At 44.6% G+C, this 18,829-nt stretch overlaps 1 protein-coding gene across 3 annotated transcripts in view; it reads right to left on the bottom strand.

Moving 5' to 3' along the window:
• The window catches only part of ARFGAP3 (ADP ribosylation factor GTPase activating protein 3), a 53,372-nt gene that overhangs the window by 4,878 nt on the left and 29,665 nt on the right, over positions 1-18,829 (bottom strand). For all 3 annotated transcript variants that reach the window (XM_036864604.1, XM_036864606.1, XM_036864605.1), the window contains 5 exons: positions 17,231-17,359; positions 16,207-16,329; positions 10,695-10,826; positions 3,120-3,240; positions 2,019-2,109 (listed from right to left, as the gene is read on the bottom strand). In XM_036864604.1, coding sequence (XP_036720499.1) covers positions 2,019-2,109; positions 3,120-3,240; positions 10,695-10,826; positions 16,207-16,329; positions 17,231-17,359 — 596 coding nt within the window. The remainder of the gene's footprint in view (positions 1-2,018; positions 2,110-3,119; positions 3,241-10,694; positions 10,827-16,206; positions 16,330-17,230; positions 17,360-18,829) is intronic.

The following is an 18,829-nucleotide window of genomic DNA, read 5'->3' on the forward strand; positions in this document are numbered from 1 at the left end:
ACTCTAAATAAAAAGTAAATATTTAATGAGAATTGTTCAATGGGCTTGCATTTAGAGCAGTTATTAAAGGCATCTGATGAGAGATGCAGAATGAGGGTAATCGTGGTCTGAACCATCTGGGTTTGGGATGGAGGAGGGAAGGGGAGGGAGGGCAGGTGCCGCGAGCTGGACCACTGGCCGCCGGGGAGGGGCTGCCTCGCACCCCAGGATGGTCCTATCATGGTTGCGAGTCCCCAGGACGGGAGCTTGTCTGGGACCCACAGAGGGCCAAAAGAATCAGTGGACCTTTGTTCTCTGAAAGGGGACAGGAAGGTAAACGTCATCGCTGGCTGCAACAATTGGAAAGGCTGCTCACTGGATCTCTGAAAGGTTTTTTTAACAAACAATAACCTTTCAGAGTGAACCTTCCAGTAACTTGAATTACAAAAACACACACGCCCAGGGGTGAGTTTCAACCTGTTAGGTTCTCTGGACTGCCCTGCCCCCTGTGCCAGGGCGCCCATGAGGCAGCCCAGCACTGACCCACGGGGGGCGGAGGCGGGACCCTGGGAGGCCTCCACAGGAGCCGAGCACCCCTCTGCCGGGGCGGCCACACAAGGAAGTGCCCTGACAAGAGGCCAGGACACCGGAATTTCGCGTATGAGAACACAAGCCCGTGAGCCGCACCTGCCCCAGCCCAGGCGCAGTGCAGGAAACGGCCAGTCAGAAAGCAGCCCCTCCGGCTCGAGGCCAGAGGGCGGCCTAGGATGCTTCCTGCCCGGGGCCCGCACGGGGCCTGCGTCCCGCGGGTCTCCGGTCCGCCCACCTGGCTAGAACCCTCCCTCTCACTGCAGCACCGCAGCCTGGCAGTGCCCGCTTCACCCCGGGGCCACGGCGGCTCTTGAAACGCCCCCCAAGCCCCAACACAGAAGGCCCCAGGCGTTCGGGTCTCCCCCATGACCTTCTCTGTGGAGGCTGTTTCTCTCTGGACTCCGAAAACAGTTGTTCTGTGGCTGCAAGGCCCAGCGGCCGCCCGCGTGGGGTCCCTCCGTGCCCACGCCCAGCTCCTCCAGGGTTGGAGACGAGGGGTGGTCCCGGGCCTTGAAGGCCTTGGAGATTCCCCCCCGCTTGGGTGCTCCTGCTGATGAGTGGGCTTCTGAAATGACCTCAGAGGACCCTGCTCCTTGAACGTCGGCCACGACACAAAGGGGGCACCGTGGCCCTCCCCTTACCCCGAGGCCTGACTCAGGGCTGACTGGGACCGGAACAACGGCTTTCCTACGGCTCAGGGTCAGAGGGACAAGCAGAGAGGCGCTTGGTTCTGGATGCCCGTGACGGGCCTGTGTGCCGAGGCTTACTCCCTGGGGGGGGCCCAGACATCTCCTCACCGGGGTCTGGACCCTCCTCTCCACCTGCCTGGCTCCAAAGCCCCACTCTGTCTCCCCTGGGAGGCGGAGGCTGGTGCACTCACCTGCTCTACCTGCTCTGACCAGCCCTGGGGTCCGGGAGGGGCCAGGGAGGGCCTGCCATGTGCCAGACCCCGAGGTGACACTTTACATAAGGACCTCATTTCAGCCTCAGTACAAACTGGTGAGATAGGTATGGATATTACCCACCCATTTTACAGAGGAGGAGCCCGAGGCTAAAGGCGACCTGAAATCCCCCAGGTCTCACAGTTAGGGAGTGGGTCCCGTCACACGGGAGCCCAGGGCTGTCCCCTCCAAGGCTGTGACACCACACGAGCCAGACACCAGGTCCACACCATGCTAGGCACCCCACCCGCCGTGGCGACGGTTCAGGGAGACGACATGCCGGGTAACTTTGGGGACGTTGCTTAAATTCCATGACTTGGTCTCTTCACGTGTAAAGCCCAGAATAATAACTTCTGCTCTGCCTGACTTACAAAGGCCATAGGAGCATCAGATAATGGCCGCTAACAATCCTGGAAAAGTGAAAAGTCCTATCCGGAGAAAACGTGTTCACACCGCAGACATGGTGGAGGCCAGCCCCGCTACCCGCCTGCCCCTTCCCTGCGCTACCTGCCGTCTGCTTCCTCTGCTCATCAAACAGATCAGCCGAACTGATGGACGAACTTGCCGAAAGCCTCTCCAGCCGGGCCCTGGTTTCATACTAGAGGAGACCAGGAGAAAAGAAACATTAGGCTCCAAAAACCATGAGCAATTTTGCAGAAAGAATCACTGAGGAGCTATCACGGCCGGGCTGGGGGCCGGCATGACGCTCACGTCCTGCGGGTCACAAGCAGACAGATGAACGCACAACGCCACGGCCAACAACGGTCAGTGGAGGGGAACCCAGAGGGAGAGTGGCAGTGACAGCTCTGTCATGTGCCGCCCTCACCCAGCTGCCAGGAAAGGCCACTCCAAGAAGCTCTCTCCCAATAGCCTTATGTTATTTCTTAACTGAACTTGAATGTTGTCAACTTTAAAACAAGGCAGATTTTTAGTGGGTGGAGAATAGCCAAGTGCAACTGTAAATACACTCAAAATGCTAGTGGAATTCTAATGCTACAAAATAAAATCGGTTACACTTGAGGAAATAATTATTCTCTGTATCGTGCAAGAAGCCTAGTAATAACACTTATCTATAAGAGTTTTTGCGTAAGCACATTAGTGCTTCACAATTAGAAGGAAACCTTTACGCTCCCCATTTCCATTTGAGTCTTACTGCTTAGCCAGACTCCACTAAGATAAGCTCATTAACATTTTCTGAGAAAAGAGCAATAATCTCTTTTCTGAAAATAAATATACCTACATTGAGAAACTATCTTATACTTCATTAACTGGTTAATAAAAATTGCTAAGTAAATTACAGGTGTATCAAAAATCTCCTGAAATTTACTCAAAAGATATCGAATGGATGGCTACTCAAAACACTGCGAAAGGAATAAGAGGAATATGAGACCCTGTCCCTACCTTCCAATCACTCCTCTAGCTGGAGCGGCAAAGTGGGGCGATTAGCCAGAAAGACCTGGGTTCGAGTCCTGCTCAGCACGCTGGGGACAGGGTCCCTTGCAGCTTGACTCCATCTCACTCAGCATCCAGCACCTCCTCCCACACCTCCCGTGGCCCTGCTGGCTTCCTGCTCTGTGGGGACCACACAGAAACCCCCTGGGCACTTACATCAGCTTTGGCTTGTCTTCCAAAGTACATATCTGAGGAAATGGCTTTGACATTGCCAAACTTCTTCTGGGCCTCATCTGTATTTTCAACTGGCTCATAGTCTGGCTTGCGGCGAGCAGGTCTACAGTTAGCAACAGGCAAAACAGGAATGACATCAGTAAGATGATGGAATAGGAGTTTTCTACCATTACCCCTTAGAGAACATTGGTTTTGACAATCACCCACAGATGAGGATGCCTTTGTGGGAGTCCAGGAGTCCAGCAGAGAGGGTCCAGCACACTGCTGGAGGAAAAAATCCAAGATTGGATGCATTAAAGAGGGTAAGAGGAATAGTTTCACTGGGCCCATGTCACTCCTCCTCCAAGGCAGCACAGCTCAGTGCCAACAGAGATCCACGTGGCCTGCAATTTCTCCCACAGGGGAAGGTGAGAGGGTGGTGAGCGGGTGCCTGGTCTCCCCAGCTGTGTGGGACATTGCCAAGGGTGCCTATTTCTTTCTCATCCCACCCAGGATACTGAGGTGACCAACACGGCTTAGGGGCTGGGGGAGGCTGGAAGCAGAGCAGCCAGGGCTCAGAACTCATCACAGCCACGCGGATTCCACTAACCACTTACCGAACTCCACGAGGAGGTCTGCTCACAAATCACTGGATACACTTTGCCCGGGGAGCCCCCAACTGGCCCTCCAGTGCTCCGCATGCCTCACCCATGCACCTTTGGCCCCACAGCTGGCTCCCTGCACGTGCCCCTGCAGATGGTGAGGGCAAGCCTTTGCAGACAGCAAGTGAGCATGTGCAGAAAGTCAGCCCAACTCTGTGGGATTCGCAGAAAGCACACAGACTTGAGCATTTCAGGGCACCACCCTAGGGAAAGCAAGCAGGAGGCTCTCGGCACCTGGTCCTGCTTTGTGGGATTGAGAGAAGACGTACCATCCTAAGACGTCACCCCCCAAGAGGAATAAGAAGTGTGGAGTGAGTGCATCCATAGAAAAGGTCTGCGTAAGCCTCAGCGTCTCTAGCAGGGCTGACTATTGAAGGTATTTCCCACCCAAAGCCAGGCAGTAAAGACTGGAGGAGGTGATTGCTCCTTCAAATGCAAAGACAGCAACACAAGACTCCAAGGAACATGAAAAACCAAGGAAACACGATACCACAAAGGGAAACAATAATTTTCCAGTAACTGATCCCAAAGAATTGCCTGACAAAGAATTCAGAATAATTGTTTTAAGGAAGCTCATCAACCTACAAGAACACAGACAACTCAATAAAATCAGGGAAATAATACACAGATAAAATGAGAAGTTCAACATAGAGATAGAAATCATAACCTCTCCCCATCGCTCGCATTACCGTCTGAGCTCCGCCTCCTGTCAGGTCAGTGGTGGCATTAGATTCTCATAGGAGCGTGAACCCAGTAGGTTCGAACCAGAACTGTGCATGTGAGGGATCTAGGTCGGGAGCTCCTTATGAGAATCTGATGCCTGGTGACCTGAGATGGAGGTGAGGCAGTGATGCTAGCGCCGGGGAGTGGCTGCAAATACGGCTTATCATCAGCAGGGAGGTGTGACTGCACAGAGACCGTAATAAATCAATTGCTTGCAGACTCATATCAAAACCCTATCAGTGGGGACTTCCCTGGTGGCACAGTGGTTGAGAATCCGCCTGCCAATGCAGGGGACACTGGTTCGAGCCCTGGTCTGGGAAGATCCCGTGTGCCGTGGAGCAGCTGGGCCCATGTGTCACAACTGCTGATCCTGCACTCTGGAGCCCACGGGTCACAACTACCGAGGCCCACGTACCTGGAGCCCATACTCTGCAACAAGAGAGGCCGCTGCACTGAGAGGCCCGTGCACTGCAGCGAAGAGTGGCCCTGCTCGCCGCAATTGGAAGAGGGCTGGCGTGCGGCAGTGAAGACTCAACACAGCCAAAAATAAAAAATAAATAAATAGGTAAAATAAATAAATTAAAAAAACAAAACAAAACAAAAAAACCCTATCAGTGAGTGGCAAGTGAAAACAAGCTCAGGGCTCCCATTGATTCTGCATTATGGTGAGTTGTATAATTATTTCATTATATATTATAATGTAATAATAATAGGAATAAATACAATAAATGTAATGCGCTTGAATCATCCTGAAACCACCCACCCGCCAATCCCGGTCCGTGGAAAAATTGTCTTCCACGAAACCGGTCCCTGGTGCCAAAAAGGTTGTGGACCGCTGAAGCAGAAGAAAGAATCTGTGAACTCGAAGACAACTCATTTGAAATTATCCAGTCAGAAGAGAAAAAAGAAAAAAAGAAAAAGAAAAAGAGCAAAGAAGCCTATGTGAATTATGGGACATCATCAAGAACACAATTCATGCATTATGGGAGTCCCAGGAGGAGAAGAAAGAAAGGGGCAGAAAGCTTATTTAAAGAAATAATCTCTAAAAACTTCCCAAATCTGGAGAGAGATACGGACATCCAGATACATGGAGCTCATAGGTCCCCAAACAGATTCAACCCAAAGAAACCTTCACCAAGAAATATATAATAAAACTGTCAAAAATCAAAGACAAAGAGAGAACTTTGATAGCAGCAACAGAAAGAAACTCATTCTATAAAATCGAAGCCCTGTAAGGCTATAAGCAGATTTCTCTGCAGAAATCCTGAAGGCCAGAATATAGTGGGATGATATGTTCAAAGTGCTGGAAAAACAAAAACAAAAACAACTGCCAGCCACCAGACCTGTCCTACAAGAAATGCTAGAAGGAGTTCTTCAAGCTAAAATGAAAGGATGCTAATTAGTAACATGAAAACATATGAAAGTATAAAACTCACTGGTGAAGGTAAGCATATAGCCAAATTCAGAACACTCTAATACTGTAATAGTGGTGTGTAAATCACTTAACTCTAGTATAAAGGTTAAAAGACAAAAGTGGTAAAAATAACGATAGCTACAATAATTTATTAGTGGATACACAATATAAAAAGATGTAAATTATGACATGAAAAACATAAAATGTAGGGAAGGAGAGTAAAAGAGTAGAGATTTTGTATGCAATCTAAGTTAAATTGTTATCAGCTTAATATAGACTGCTATAACTATAAGATGTTTTATGTAAGCCTCATGGTAATCACAAAGCAAAAACCTATAGTAGAAACACAAAAGAAAAAGAGAAAGGAATCAAAACATACCACTATGGAAAATCATCAAATCACAAAGGAAGACAGCAAGAGAGGAAGCAACGAATAGAAGAACTACAAAAACAGCCAGGAAACAGTTAATGAGATGGCAATAGTATATGCTTAACTATCAACAATTACTTTAAATGCAAACAGATTAAATTCTCCAACTAAAAGACACAGGGTGTCTGAATGGATTAAAAAAAAACGAAAACAAAAACAAGATACAACTATACACTGCCTGTAAGAGACTCACTTCAGCTTTAGGGACACACATAGGCTGAAAGTAAAGAGATGGAAAAAGCTATTCCACATAAATGGAAACCAAAAGAGAGCAGGGAGAGCCATACTTGTATCAAACAAAACCGACTTTAAGTCACAAACAGTAATGAGAGACAAAGGTCATTATAGAATGATTAAAGGGTCAATTCATCAAGAGGATATAACAGTTGCAAATATTTATGTACCCAACACAGGAACACCTAAATATAATAAGCAAATATTAACAGATCTGAAGGGAGAAATGGACAGTACTGCAATAATAATAGGGTACTTTAATACCCCACTTTCAACGATGGACAGATCATCCAGACAGAAAATCAATAAGGAAAACTGGACTTGAACCAAATGGAACAAAAGACATATTCAGGACATTCCATCCTATAGCAGCAGAACACACATTCTCAAGCACACACAGAACACTTTCCAGGATAAATCACAGGCTAAGTCACAAACAAATCTGAATGATATTTAGGTCTTAACAAATTTAAGAAGGTTGAAATCATATTAAGTATCTTTTCCAACCACAATAGTATGAAAGTAGAAATCAATAACAGGAGGAAAAGTAAAAGATCCACAAATAGGTGGAAATTAAACAGCACACTCCTGAACAACCAATGGGTCAAAGAAGAAATCAAAAGGGAAATTAAAGGATATCTTAAAACACAATCTTCAACAAAGGAGCCAAGAATATACAATGGAGAAAAGACAGTCTCTTCAGCAAGTGGTGTTGGGAAAGCTGGATGCTGTAAATCAATGGAGTAGAACATTCCCTCACACCATACACAAAAATAAACTCAAAATGGCTTAAAGATTTAAATATAAGACATGACACCGAAAAACTCCTAGAAGAGAACATAGGCAAAACATTCTCTGACATAAATTGTACCAATGTTTTCTTAGGTCAGTCTCCCAAGGCAAAAGAAATAAAAGCGAAAGTAAACAAATGGGACCTAATCAAACTTATAAGCTTTTGCACAGTAAAGGAAACCATAAACAAAGTGAAAAGACAACCTACAGAATGGGAGAAAATATTTACAAGTGATGCGACCAACAAGGGCTTAATTTCCAAAATATACAAACAGCTCCTACAGCTCGATATCAAAAAAACCCACAAACAACCCAATCGAGAAATGGGCAGAAATAGACATTTCTCCAAAGAAGACATACAGATGGCCAACAGGCACATCAACAGACGCTCAACATCACTAATTACTAGAGAAATGCAAATCAAAACTATAATGAGGTTATCACCTCACACTGGTCAGAATGGCCATCACCAAAAAGTCTACAAATAATAATTGCTAGAGAGGGTATAGAGAAAAAGGAACCCTCCTTCATTGTTGATGTGAATGTAAGTTGGTGCAACCACTATGGAGAACAGTATGGAGGTTCCTTTAAAAACTAAAAATAGAGCTACCACATGATCCAGCAATCCTACTCCTGGGCATATATACAGAAAAGGCAAAAACTCTAATTCTAAAAGATACATGCACCCCAGTGTTCATAGCAGCACTATTTACAATAGCCAAGACGTGGAAGCAACCTAAATGTCCATCAACAGATGAATGGATAAAGAAGATGTGGTTTATATGTATGCAATGGAATACTACTCAGCCATAAAAAAGAATGAAATAATGCCATCTGCAGCAACATGGATGGACCTGGAGATTATCATACTAAGTGAAGAAAGTAAGACAGAGAAAGACAAATTTCATATGATATCACTTACACGTGGAATCTAAAAAAGATGATACAAATGAACTTTACAAAACAAACAGACTCACTGACAAAGAAAACAAATTTAAGGTTACCAAAGGGGAAAGCTGGGGGAAGGGATAAATTAGAAGTCTGGGATTAACAGATACCACTACTACATATCAGTGTAAAACAGAGGGCTTCCCTGGTGGCACAGTGGTTAAGAATCCGCCTGCCAATGCAGGGGATACGGGTTCGAGCCCTGGTCCAGGAAGATCCCACATGCCGCGAAGCAACAAAGCCCGTGCGTCACAACTACTGAGCCTGCGCTCTAGAGCCCGTGAGCCACAACTACTGAGCCCACATGCCACAACTACTGAAGCTCACGCACCTAGAGCCCGTGCTCCGCAACAAGAGAAGCCACCGCAGTGAGAAGCCCACGCACCGCAACGAAGAGTAGCCCCTGCTCGCCGCAACTAGAGAAGGTCCACACACAGCAATGAAGACCCAATGCAGCCAAAAATAAATAAATTAAAAAAAAAAAAATCCCACCAATTTTCTAAAAAATAAAATAAAATAGATAAACAACATGGTCCTACTATATAGCACAGCAAACTACACTCAATATCTTATAATAACTTATAATGGAAAAGGATATGACAAAGAATATATATATATATTCTTACATATTCAGTTGCATCTATCTATCTATCTATCTGAATCACTTTGCTGTACACCAGAAACTAACACAATATTGTAAATCAACTATACTTCAATTACAAAAAAAAAAAAGAAAAAAAAGGATATCTTAAAACAAATAAAAATGGAAACACTTATGGGATATAGCAAAAGCAGTACTAAGAGGGAAGTTTAAGACCAACAGGTATATGAAAAGGTGTTCAACATCAGTGATCATCAGGGAAATGGAAATCAAAACCACAGTGAGATATACCACCTCATACCTGTTAGGATGGCTATTATCAAGAAGACATGAGATAAGCGTTGGTGAGGATTGGAGAAAAGGGAACCTTTGTATACCACTGGTGGGAATGGAAATTAGTATAGTCACATGGAAAACAGTGTGTAAAAAATTCGTAAAACAGTGTGTAAAACAGTTCGTAAAAAAATTAAAAATAGAACTACCATATGATCCCACTTCTGGGTATATATATCTGAAGGAAACAAAATCAGTATCATGAAGAGATCTCTGCAGTCCCATGTGCACGTCCGCATTATTCACAATAGGCAAGATATGGAAACAACCTAAGTAGCCGTCAATGGGTGAATGGATAAAGAAAATGTAGTATATAATATACAATGGGATAATATTCTGCTATAAAAAAGAAAGAAGGAAATCCTGCCATTTGTGACAACATGGATGAACCTGGAGGAAGTCAGAGAGACAAATACTGTATGTCCTCACTTGTATGCAGAATCAAAAAAAAAGAAGTTGAACTCAAAGAAACAGAGAGCAGAATAGTAGTTCCCAGGGAGATGGGGGAAATGGGCAGATGTTGGTCAAAGGGTACAAACTTTCATTTATAAGATGAATAAGTTCTGGGGATCTAACGTACAGCATGGTGATTATAGTTAATAATCCTGTAGTGTTACTTGAACTGTGGGAAGAGAGTAGAGCTTAAATGTTCTCAGCACAAAGAACAAAAACAGCCAAACTAGGTTAAACTGATTTGAAGTGAGGCAAATGCACTTCTCATTTATAATGTATGCACATGCCATTTTACTTTTTAAAAAGCCAACAGCAGTAATTTTGTAAAAGGATTTTAGGCCACTTTGAAAAGCCTGAAAATTCTAATTAGAAAAATGAATAAATATCCAAACCACACAACATTTGAATGAATTTTGCTATTTAAAATAGTCCTGTTATTTCACTCTTCAGTTAGTTCCACAGATCAATTAGTAAATACTGAATATATTGTCATGCACGTAAGACACTGCTCCACATTATGTAGGATACAAAATGAGTAGGATGACGGTATATCCCAGTCACCGAGGACAATCCCAGGTCACACCTGTTGTCCCAACGTACTAGTATTGTCCCCCTGCACTCTAAAGAGTTCCCTGGTTTGGATGATACATTACACAGCCCTTCACTCATAATCACCAAAAACTGGAGACAGTTCTTTGACAGGTAAATGGATAAACAGACTCAAAAATAAAGAGGGAGGAACACAGCAACATGAATGAATCTCAAGTGCACTACGAAAAGTCAGAGAAGCCTGTCTAACAAGGCTGGTTACTGCATGACTCCAGTTACATGACATTCTGGGAAAGGAAAAACTGTGAGGTCAGAATACAGACCAGGATACAAAGAATATTCTTGAAAGAGTACAACAAAATCATTTACTAGTGTTAGAGAATTTCCCTAGAGATGCATGGAGTCACTATTTACAATCCCACTGCTCTGGTATTCATACCTGTCTGTGTAGCCTGTGGTTTTCAGAATTATGTCAGTGTCTTTGATGGTCTCTTTTTTCCAGTAGGAATCCGAACTGTCATCCCAGCTAGAAAAAGAACTGCTCCTTAACTCCACTGGCTCGTCAAAGTACCTGTGTGAGAGAGAGCAGAACAGTGACTTGGGAGGACCTTTCCGATGACCACTCACATCTGGTACGTGGGGACTGCCCTTCCCAGCCTCTTCGAAGTTGGGGGCAGCCACGTGATCTGGCCAATGCAACAGGAGCAGACATAAGGCGAGTCATTTCCAAGGCCTTTCAGGTGCCCAGTCTTCTCTTCCCTCGCCGCATGGAAGAGGTCGGGTTTTCCAGGTGCTTCAGCCTTGGGCAGGTGAAACCACCATCCACCTGGACAATCAGGATTCCACCAGAAGGACAGGTAAGCTGGACAATCACCTGTACCCTCAGCTGACTTTAGTGAATGAGAGACAAACCATCACTGTGTTAAGCCCTTAAGATCGGGGCGGGGGGGTGGGGGGCAGTATTTCTCCCTGCAGCATAACCTAGCTTATCCCAACAGCGCATGACGCCTTTGAGTGCTACCCCACTCTAGGTTAGTCACAAATAATGCTTCGACCCCATCCGAGGAGCTCTTTGCCGGCAACCCTGCCATGTCAGCCACGGTGTAAGGCATCACCCCGAACAGCAACCAGCACTGAGTGTAAGTGGTGCTGACCAGCCTCCTGCTGGAACCAGTCACAGCGCTGCGATCGCTGATCACAGGACCCCCGCCCCGAGATGCCCTCTCGGTCTGGAGCTGGATGTGAGCTTTGTCTGTAAGCATCTCAGGGGAGCTGCTGGCCTTCTGGGTGGGTTTACACTTTCATTAGCTGAGCGCCACTGAGCAGGGCATCGCTGAGAGAGCAAGACTCAGTGACAGCTTTTGGTCCTGGGTGGTGGGAGAAAAATCTTTGACCAAGAGCAGCAGGGTTTGCCTGGAACAGGACAGAGATTGATAGGTGAGGCGGATGTGCCAGAGCCGCAATGAAAAGTGACCGTGCCATCTCAGAATTCAGGACTGCTTAGGGTGGAAAAAAACCCGGCCAGGCACGCACTCCTTATAAAGGTGGTTCCCGAAGTTCAGAAGAGAGACGCAGATCCCAGTGCTTGGGCCTTAGGAGAGGAAGGATGATGGAAGAGGGCACAGAGGCTTCAAAAATGTCACCAAGGTTTCTGCAGAGAGTAAGAACGGAAGCACACAGGAAACAAGGTGAGGGCCAAGCCCCGAGGGCATAAGGAGTTCAAAGATGAGCTAAGATGGGGGGCGGGGGAAAAGACTAAATATACTCTTTTATTCTCTCAGGAAAAAAAACCAGAAAAAGGAGGGGGGATAAACCTGCCGTTTGAAGCAGATGGTATGACTTCATATGAATAATAGAAAAAAGGCAGAATTTCCAAATGTGGTTTCTGCATTCTCTGGCAAGGAGGTCATTAGAACAAAACTTGTACACTAGCCTTCTCTCCCCAGGAAGGAAAACATGCAGTGTTCAAAGCATATCTGGATTTCAGCTAGAAACTGACCAGGCTCTCCCTGTGGCCGATCAGCGGATGAGCCCTGAGCCACTGCGCTCTGCTCAGAGGAACAGAGACAACCAATCCCTGTTCAGAGAAGAGACCAGAACGGCGAAGAGGCTTGAAGTCACGTCTGAGAAGGAAGGTTTGAAAGATGTGACTCACGTGTTGGCCTGGAAAGTTACCTTCAAATATTTGAGGGACATATTTCTAAGGGACCAAGTGAAAGAACTAGGACCGATTCAATAAGGAATTTTAAAACTACTTAATAAGCACCTATGAGGGGCCAGGCACTTGCTGGGTGAGGATACTGGGTAAGGAGACATACTCAGACCCTGCCCTTACGCGGTTGGCTGACCTGAGCTCAGAAACCCGGGGAGATATGTAAGCATAGGGCCGTGTTTCTCATGGAGCTGCTGTCGGACTGAACGGCTGCCTGGAGGAGGAGGGGGGGGGGGGGGGGGGAGGGAGGGGAGGGGGGAGGGGGGAGGGAGGGAGGGGGAGGAGGGGGGGAGGGGGGAGGGGGAGGAGGGGGAGTGCTGAGGGGCTGCGGCGTCCCCTGGAGGGCTCTGGGGTGGGGCTGGGGGTGAGCACTGGATGGAGGTGGGTGGAACTTCCAGGCCCTTCACAACTCTGAGGCACTGGTACTCATGACTTTTCGAATTTAGTATCACTCTAAGGGAATATTCTTCATTCTGGTAAGCCAAAGTGCTTATCCTGGAATGTAGGGCCATCGGATTTTTTCTTTTTAAATGACTGGACAATTCAAAAATCAGAAGGAGAGAGAAAGCCATTCTGCTAGGGTCCTACTGACTAGCAGGAGCCCGTTACGGCGCGTTCTCTGCGCTGCGGCGGGGAGGGTGCCCTTCCCACCCATCACCAGCAAGGCTCCCTGTGCTCCTACACGGTGCACACGGTGCGGGAGGGCCTCCAGATGCAGCAGGGAGGATGCGGTGGAGGACGGGCACCCACCAATGGCTGTGGGGCACCTGCCTTTCCTCGGAAACACAACAGCTGCCCTGGATCTCCAAATCTTTATTGACTTTCTAATGTTTTGATTTCTAGATCCTTGTTCTTAATACATTTCATTTTTATTTTCGCCCTCCCAGTCTGTCTTCACTCAACCTGAAAACATTCCTTACAATCCCTTGATAAGAGCCCCTAATAGCACATATCTGATTTACAGCTATAGACAACTGTCTATTCCCTTGAAGGCCACACTGGCTTTATAAGGCTGAACAAATTGTTCTAGTTTCATTATTTGATACTCAATATATAATTACATTGTTTATATCCTGGAAATAATGGAACTCAAAAAAACAAACAAACAGAAAAACAAAAACAAACCCCCAAGATATGGTTGGTCTTATTTTTAATAGAAACAGTACTCTTTCATAATTCATAATATTCAAGTTCTAATGGGCTAATGAATTATTTGGAAGCAATGAGAGCTCTTCATGGAATATGCCTGCTTTCCGAGAGTTCATGTTTATTTGACTTCATTTGCCAAAGTAAGTATTGTTCTACCAATAGTGGCTACCACAAGGAGGACCAGCAGAGGCGCTTACGTTCCCATCAGACAACCTGCAGGTGATGACAAACAACACACCAAGGTCTCTGGCAGGAACCCAGCAAGTGCGGTCAACATACAAACGCCATCTGCTCCCCGGTTTCAAACCGTGAATAACTGTTCCATAGCAACGAAGGCCTTTAGGGCTAACTCCTTTGACTAAGCTTTTGGAGAGGGAGGCCAACAGGATTCCTAAAGCACCCAACGGGCAGAGGAAGCCCCACAGGAGCCCGGCGGCGGCCTGGAGTGGGCAAGGCTCCCCAGTTGCCCCCCCAGGGCCCGTCCTCACCCGTAGCCACCTCTCCTTCCAACCCTGTGACCAAGCGGCACCACTCATGGAGCTGGAAACCTACTTCCTTTACTTGCCTATGCTCTCCTCTGCAGAAGTTGTAATGAGCAGTGAAATAATCAAAAAGGCTTTGTGGAGAAGCCAAGCGGGCGAGTGTAGACCCTGCACCACTGGGACTTTTCTTGACCCGGACACATCCTCTCATCTAGTGTGCACACCTGAAGTGACCTGACACACATGCAGCCTTCAAATCAAGTTAGACATTTAATTTTAGCCTGTAGAAAATGTATTTAAATACTTTAAAAGGCATGATTTGGAAGTTACTTCTAAGTAACCTGAAACCCAGTATGTTATATAGGTTACTCACAAGCGGCAAACATCAAACCATCCCTGTCTCTGAAAGCACTGACAGGGAACACCTCTAAACTACTAACTTTTTTTTGGGTAAAATATCTGGACTTGAAGTAATTTGAAGCTATGCTAGGAGAATGATTTAAAGATAGTTCTCTGTATTACAATTCCTTACCTACGAACTTTGATAGGAGAATACAGAATTTCAGGATTAGATTCTAATTAGTTAACATATATTTATATCTGCTATGTATATGAAAACGCTTCAAGCCTGTATAATTGCCAGACAACAGTAATGCCCTTTGAGATGTGGGTGAGTGATGGCGTCTCCTTGTAAGGACCGCCCATTACTGATGGGCACACATTCAATTTCCCCAAACTCCAAACTTGAAGGTGGCCCTCAATGCGGTTAACTTAAGTATCTAACAATAGTAATTAAACATTTAGACTGAGTCACACGGCTCCTGAACTGAGTTTCTATATAATAATAGCAGCTAAACATGACAGCACTATTCCCAGTGCTCTGTATTAACTCATTTAACCCTTGCACACCCTGAAAGGTTGGTACTGCTGGTGTCCCTAACTTACAGCTGAAGAAGCTGTAGCACAGAGAGGTTACACAGCTCGGCCCAGGTCACACAGTCAGTAAGTGGCAGGGCCAGGGTTCAAGTCCAGGTCGCCCAGCTTCCCAGCTGGTGCCCACCTCCTGATATCCCAAGTTCACTTGGTGCCTGTGAAGCAGGCCTCTCCCTGTGCTGCTCAGGTTCTTGGAGGAACCGCACAGAGTGAGTCAATTCAAGTTAAACTTGTTTCCGGCCTCTGCAGGCGGCTTGAACCTGAACCGCAGCCTCTCCATGGTCAGCTTCACACTGGAGTTAGGCAACTTGTCCCCGTCGGATGGGGAGTGCTGAAGGATGGGGCCTAGGCTTTATCCTGGGACACCCCTCTGAAAGCAACAGTGTTTTATGTTCATAAATATGCACACACAAAGAGCATTTATTTAATATTCTATCCTGCCAACTGGAGACTCCAGAAGCTGGTATTCTGAAAACAAAAGAAGCTGCTGAAGGCGCAGCTGTGAAATATTCCAACTGTTAGAATAAGACTAAACAACTTAACATATACCTTTGGGATTTTACATATTTCTCCAATTTCACATTTTAGATAAATACAACTTTCCCACCTCTACTTTTAACTCCGGGTTGCAGAGTTTACTTTATTTTTTTAAAAATTATTTTATTTATTTATTTATTTATTTATTTTTGGCTGTGTTGGGTCTTCGTTTCTGTGCGAGGGCTTTCTCTAGTTGTGGCAAGCGGGGGCCACGCTTCATCGCGGTGCGCGGGCCTCTCACTATTGCAGCCTCTCTTGTTGTGGAGCACAGGCTCCAGACGTGCAGGCTCAGTAATTGTGGCTCACGGGCCTAGTTGCTCCGCGGCATGTGGGATCTTCCCAGACCAGGGCTCGAACCCGTGTCCCCTGCACTGGCAGGCGGATTCTCAACCACTGTGCCACCAGGGAAGCCCCAGGTTGCAGATTTTATTATCAAACATTTCAATATTAGCAAACATCATCCACTAAAGACGGTTACCCCAATTTTTTTCCAAAGGACATCCTTGACTCCAGCCAAAGCTTTTAAAAACAATGAAGTAAACGGATTTGTATTTGTTCCTAATGCAAATAAACTCGTGAGTCCATAGTGATCACTGCTTTTCAAAAAGACACTTCAAAGATGATTTTTAACAGGTTACCTTGAGCTGGAAGCAAAATACGAGTCATCACTGTCATCACTATGCTTTTTTCTTGGTTTTGCTGTGATTGGCGTTTCCTGTTCAATGGTCTGCAAATCTGAAGTCACTGAATGCGAAATACCACTTGAGAAAATAGAGAATGAAATGGAAAAGAATAATATTAGTTCATGAAGACACTTGTGTGTTCACCAAAGAACGAATCGTTTTTTTTTTTTTGGCCTCGCTGCACGGCTTGCGGGATCTTAGTTCCCTGACCAGGGATCGAACCCGGGCCCCCAGCAGTGGAAGTGTGGAGTCCTAACCTCTGGACCGCCAGGGAATTCCCAGGAATGTTTTAATTTATACTCTCAACAAAAATATACTTATTAGTGGGGTTAAAAACATGAGCAATAAAAAAATATTCTTTTGGTGTAAGCATTGAAAGATACTGGACCTCAGTGAGGACTGTGACTGATTATACAAAACACAGTCACATGTGTCAGCTATGTTCACGGCATCCACTTAATGACAAGTCAGACCTGTTTCCTTTTACCTAAGAATCAAATGTGGAATTTTTCATGCTACAGTGAACACCACTGTCCCTCAGCTTCTGAGGGGGATTGCTTCCAGGACCCCAGCAGATAAAATAAATCCACAGTACTCCTTTGTACTTTAAATCATCTCTAGATTACTAATAACACCTAATACAATGTAAATGCTACATAAATAATTGCAAATACAATGTAAATACTATGTAAATAGTTGCCCTTAAGAGTGGTATACGCAGCAAATTCAAGTTTTGCTTTTTAGAACTTTCTGGAATTCCCCCCCCAAACATTTTCAATCCCCAGTTGGTTGAATCTGCAAATGCAGAACCCGTGGATACAGAGGGCTGCGGGCGGCCTGTATTAGAGCAAAAGCAAAACAACTGAAGAAAGTGAGTAATGAGAAAACATTTCTGAAGTTGAAATTAACAAGGAAAATCCGTTCATGATTAGCAAACTAGTTTAAATTCTGAAATCCAAGAAAGCAGAGTCTTACATACCTTCTGCAATTTCCAAATCCCATGCCAAGTCTCTCTGATTCCACCTTCTTTTTGCCACTCATGTTCATCTTTTCATCTTTCTTCATTTCAATTTTAAGATCCTTATAGGCTAATCGTAATGATGACACACTGCCAGAAAAACCAAATGCTCCTTAATTTAGCTTTAATTCTGTGTTCTTAAGTTAAAATACGAAGGACATTAAACATATCACTCTACTTTTAGCTTTGTGCTTCTTTCCATAAAATAACAATTATGAAGGCAAGTTGGCATTTTTTTTGGGTAAAGGTCTTTTTTTGAGTAGATGCTCAAGAAAATCTGAATGAGTTTACAGATACTTTTTGGTTGCTGCTGAACTTACATTACTATTCTAGTTTATATCACTTATTATCATGTCATAACATGATGTATACTGAAATTATTTCTCTAAAGGATAGTAAAAAGCAGAATTTCTTACTTGGACTAATATTTTACTATACTTCAACATTACATATCAAAAATACGAGGTTAGTCTTGTTGGTTTGCTCTGGTTTAAGATAAAAAATATATACAAATTTGACTTAACAAATAGATAAATTAAGAAGGGATTACTTCATTGCAAAAGGGTTCTTCAGTTTACAAGAAAATTTCCTGTAGGGTCTCTTTATGTAATCAGGCTCTGAGAGCATTTAAAATGGAGTTATCTCCAGTAATACCACTTCTGGGCATATATTCGGAGAAAACCATAATTTGAAAAGATACATGCACCCCAACGTTCATTGCAGCACTATTTACAATAGCCAAGACATGGAAGCAACCTAAATGTCCATCAACAGAGGAATAGGTAGAGAAGATGTGTGTGTGTGTGTGTGTGTGTGTGTGTGTGTGTGTGTGTGTATATATATATATATATATATATATATATATACACAATGGAATATTATTCAGTCATAAAAAAGAACGAAATAATGCCATTTGCAGCAACATGGATGGACCCAGAGGTTGTCATACTGAGTGAAGTAAATCAGACAGAGAAAGACAAATATCATATGATATAGCTTATACGTGGAATCTAAAAAAGGGTACAAACGAACTTATCTACAAAACAGAAATAGAGTTACAGATATAGAAAACAAACTTACGGTTACCAGGGGGTAAGGAGCAGGGAGGGATAAACTGGAGATTGGGATTGACATATACACACTACTATGTATAAAATAGATAACGAATAAGGACCTACCGTAGAGCACAGGGAACTCTACTCAATACTCTGTAATGGCCTATATGGGAAAAGAATCTAAAAAAGAGTGGATATATGTATATGTATAACTGATTCACTTTGCTGTACACCTGAAACTAACACACCATTGTAAACCAACTATACTCCGATAAAAACTAAAAAAAAAAAAAAAAGAAAAAACAATTGGAGTTGTCATTCCTCAGCCAATAGTTTCCTCTGCACCACCAGACAGATACTCATCACCTACCTCTCAAATATTTGTGACAAATAATGCACCCAGGTGAGAAACAACGAATAAAACACCATCCTTTACTCTCAGATTTCCAAAAATGCTATAAATACTTAATTTTTCATAAAGAAAACCAGGCCTATATTAACAATT

The sequence above is a fragment of the Balaenoptera musculus genome, chromosome 10 (genome assembly GCF_009873245.2).
Source record: "Balaenoptera musculus isolate JJ_BM4_2016_0621 chromosome 10, mBalMus1.pri.v3, whole genome shotgun sequence".
Lineage (NCBI taxonomy): Eukaryota > Metazoa > Chordata > Mammalia > Artiodactyla > Balaenopteridae > Balaenoptera > Balaenoptera musculus.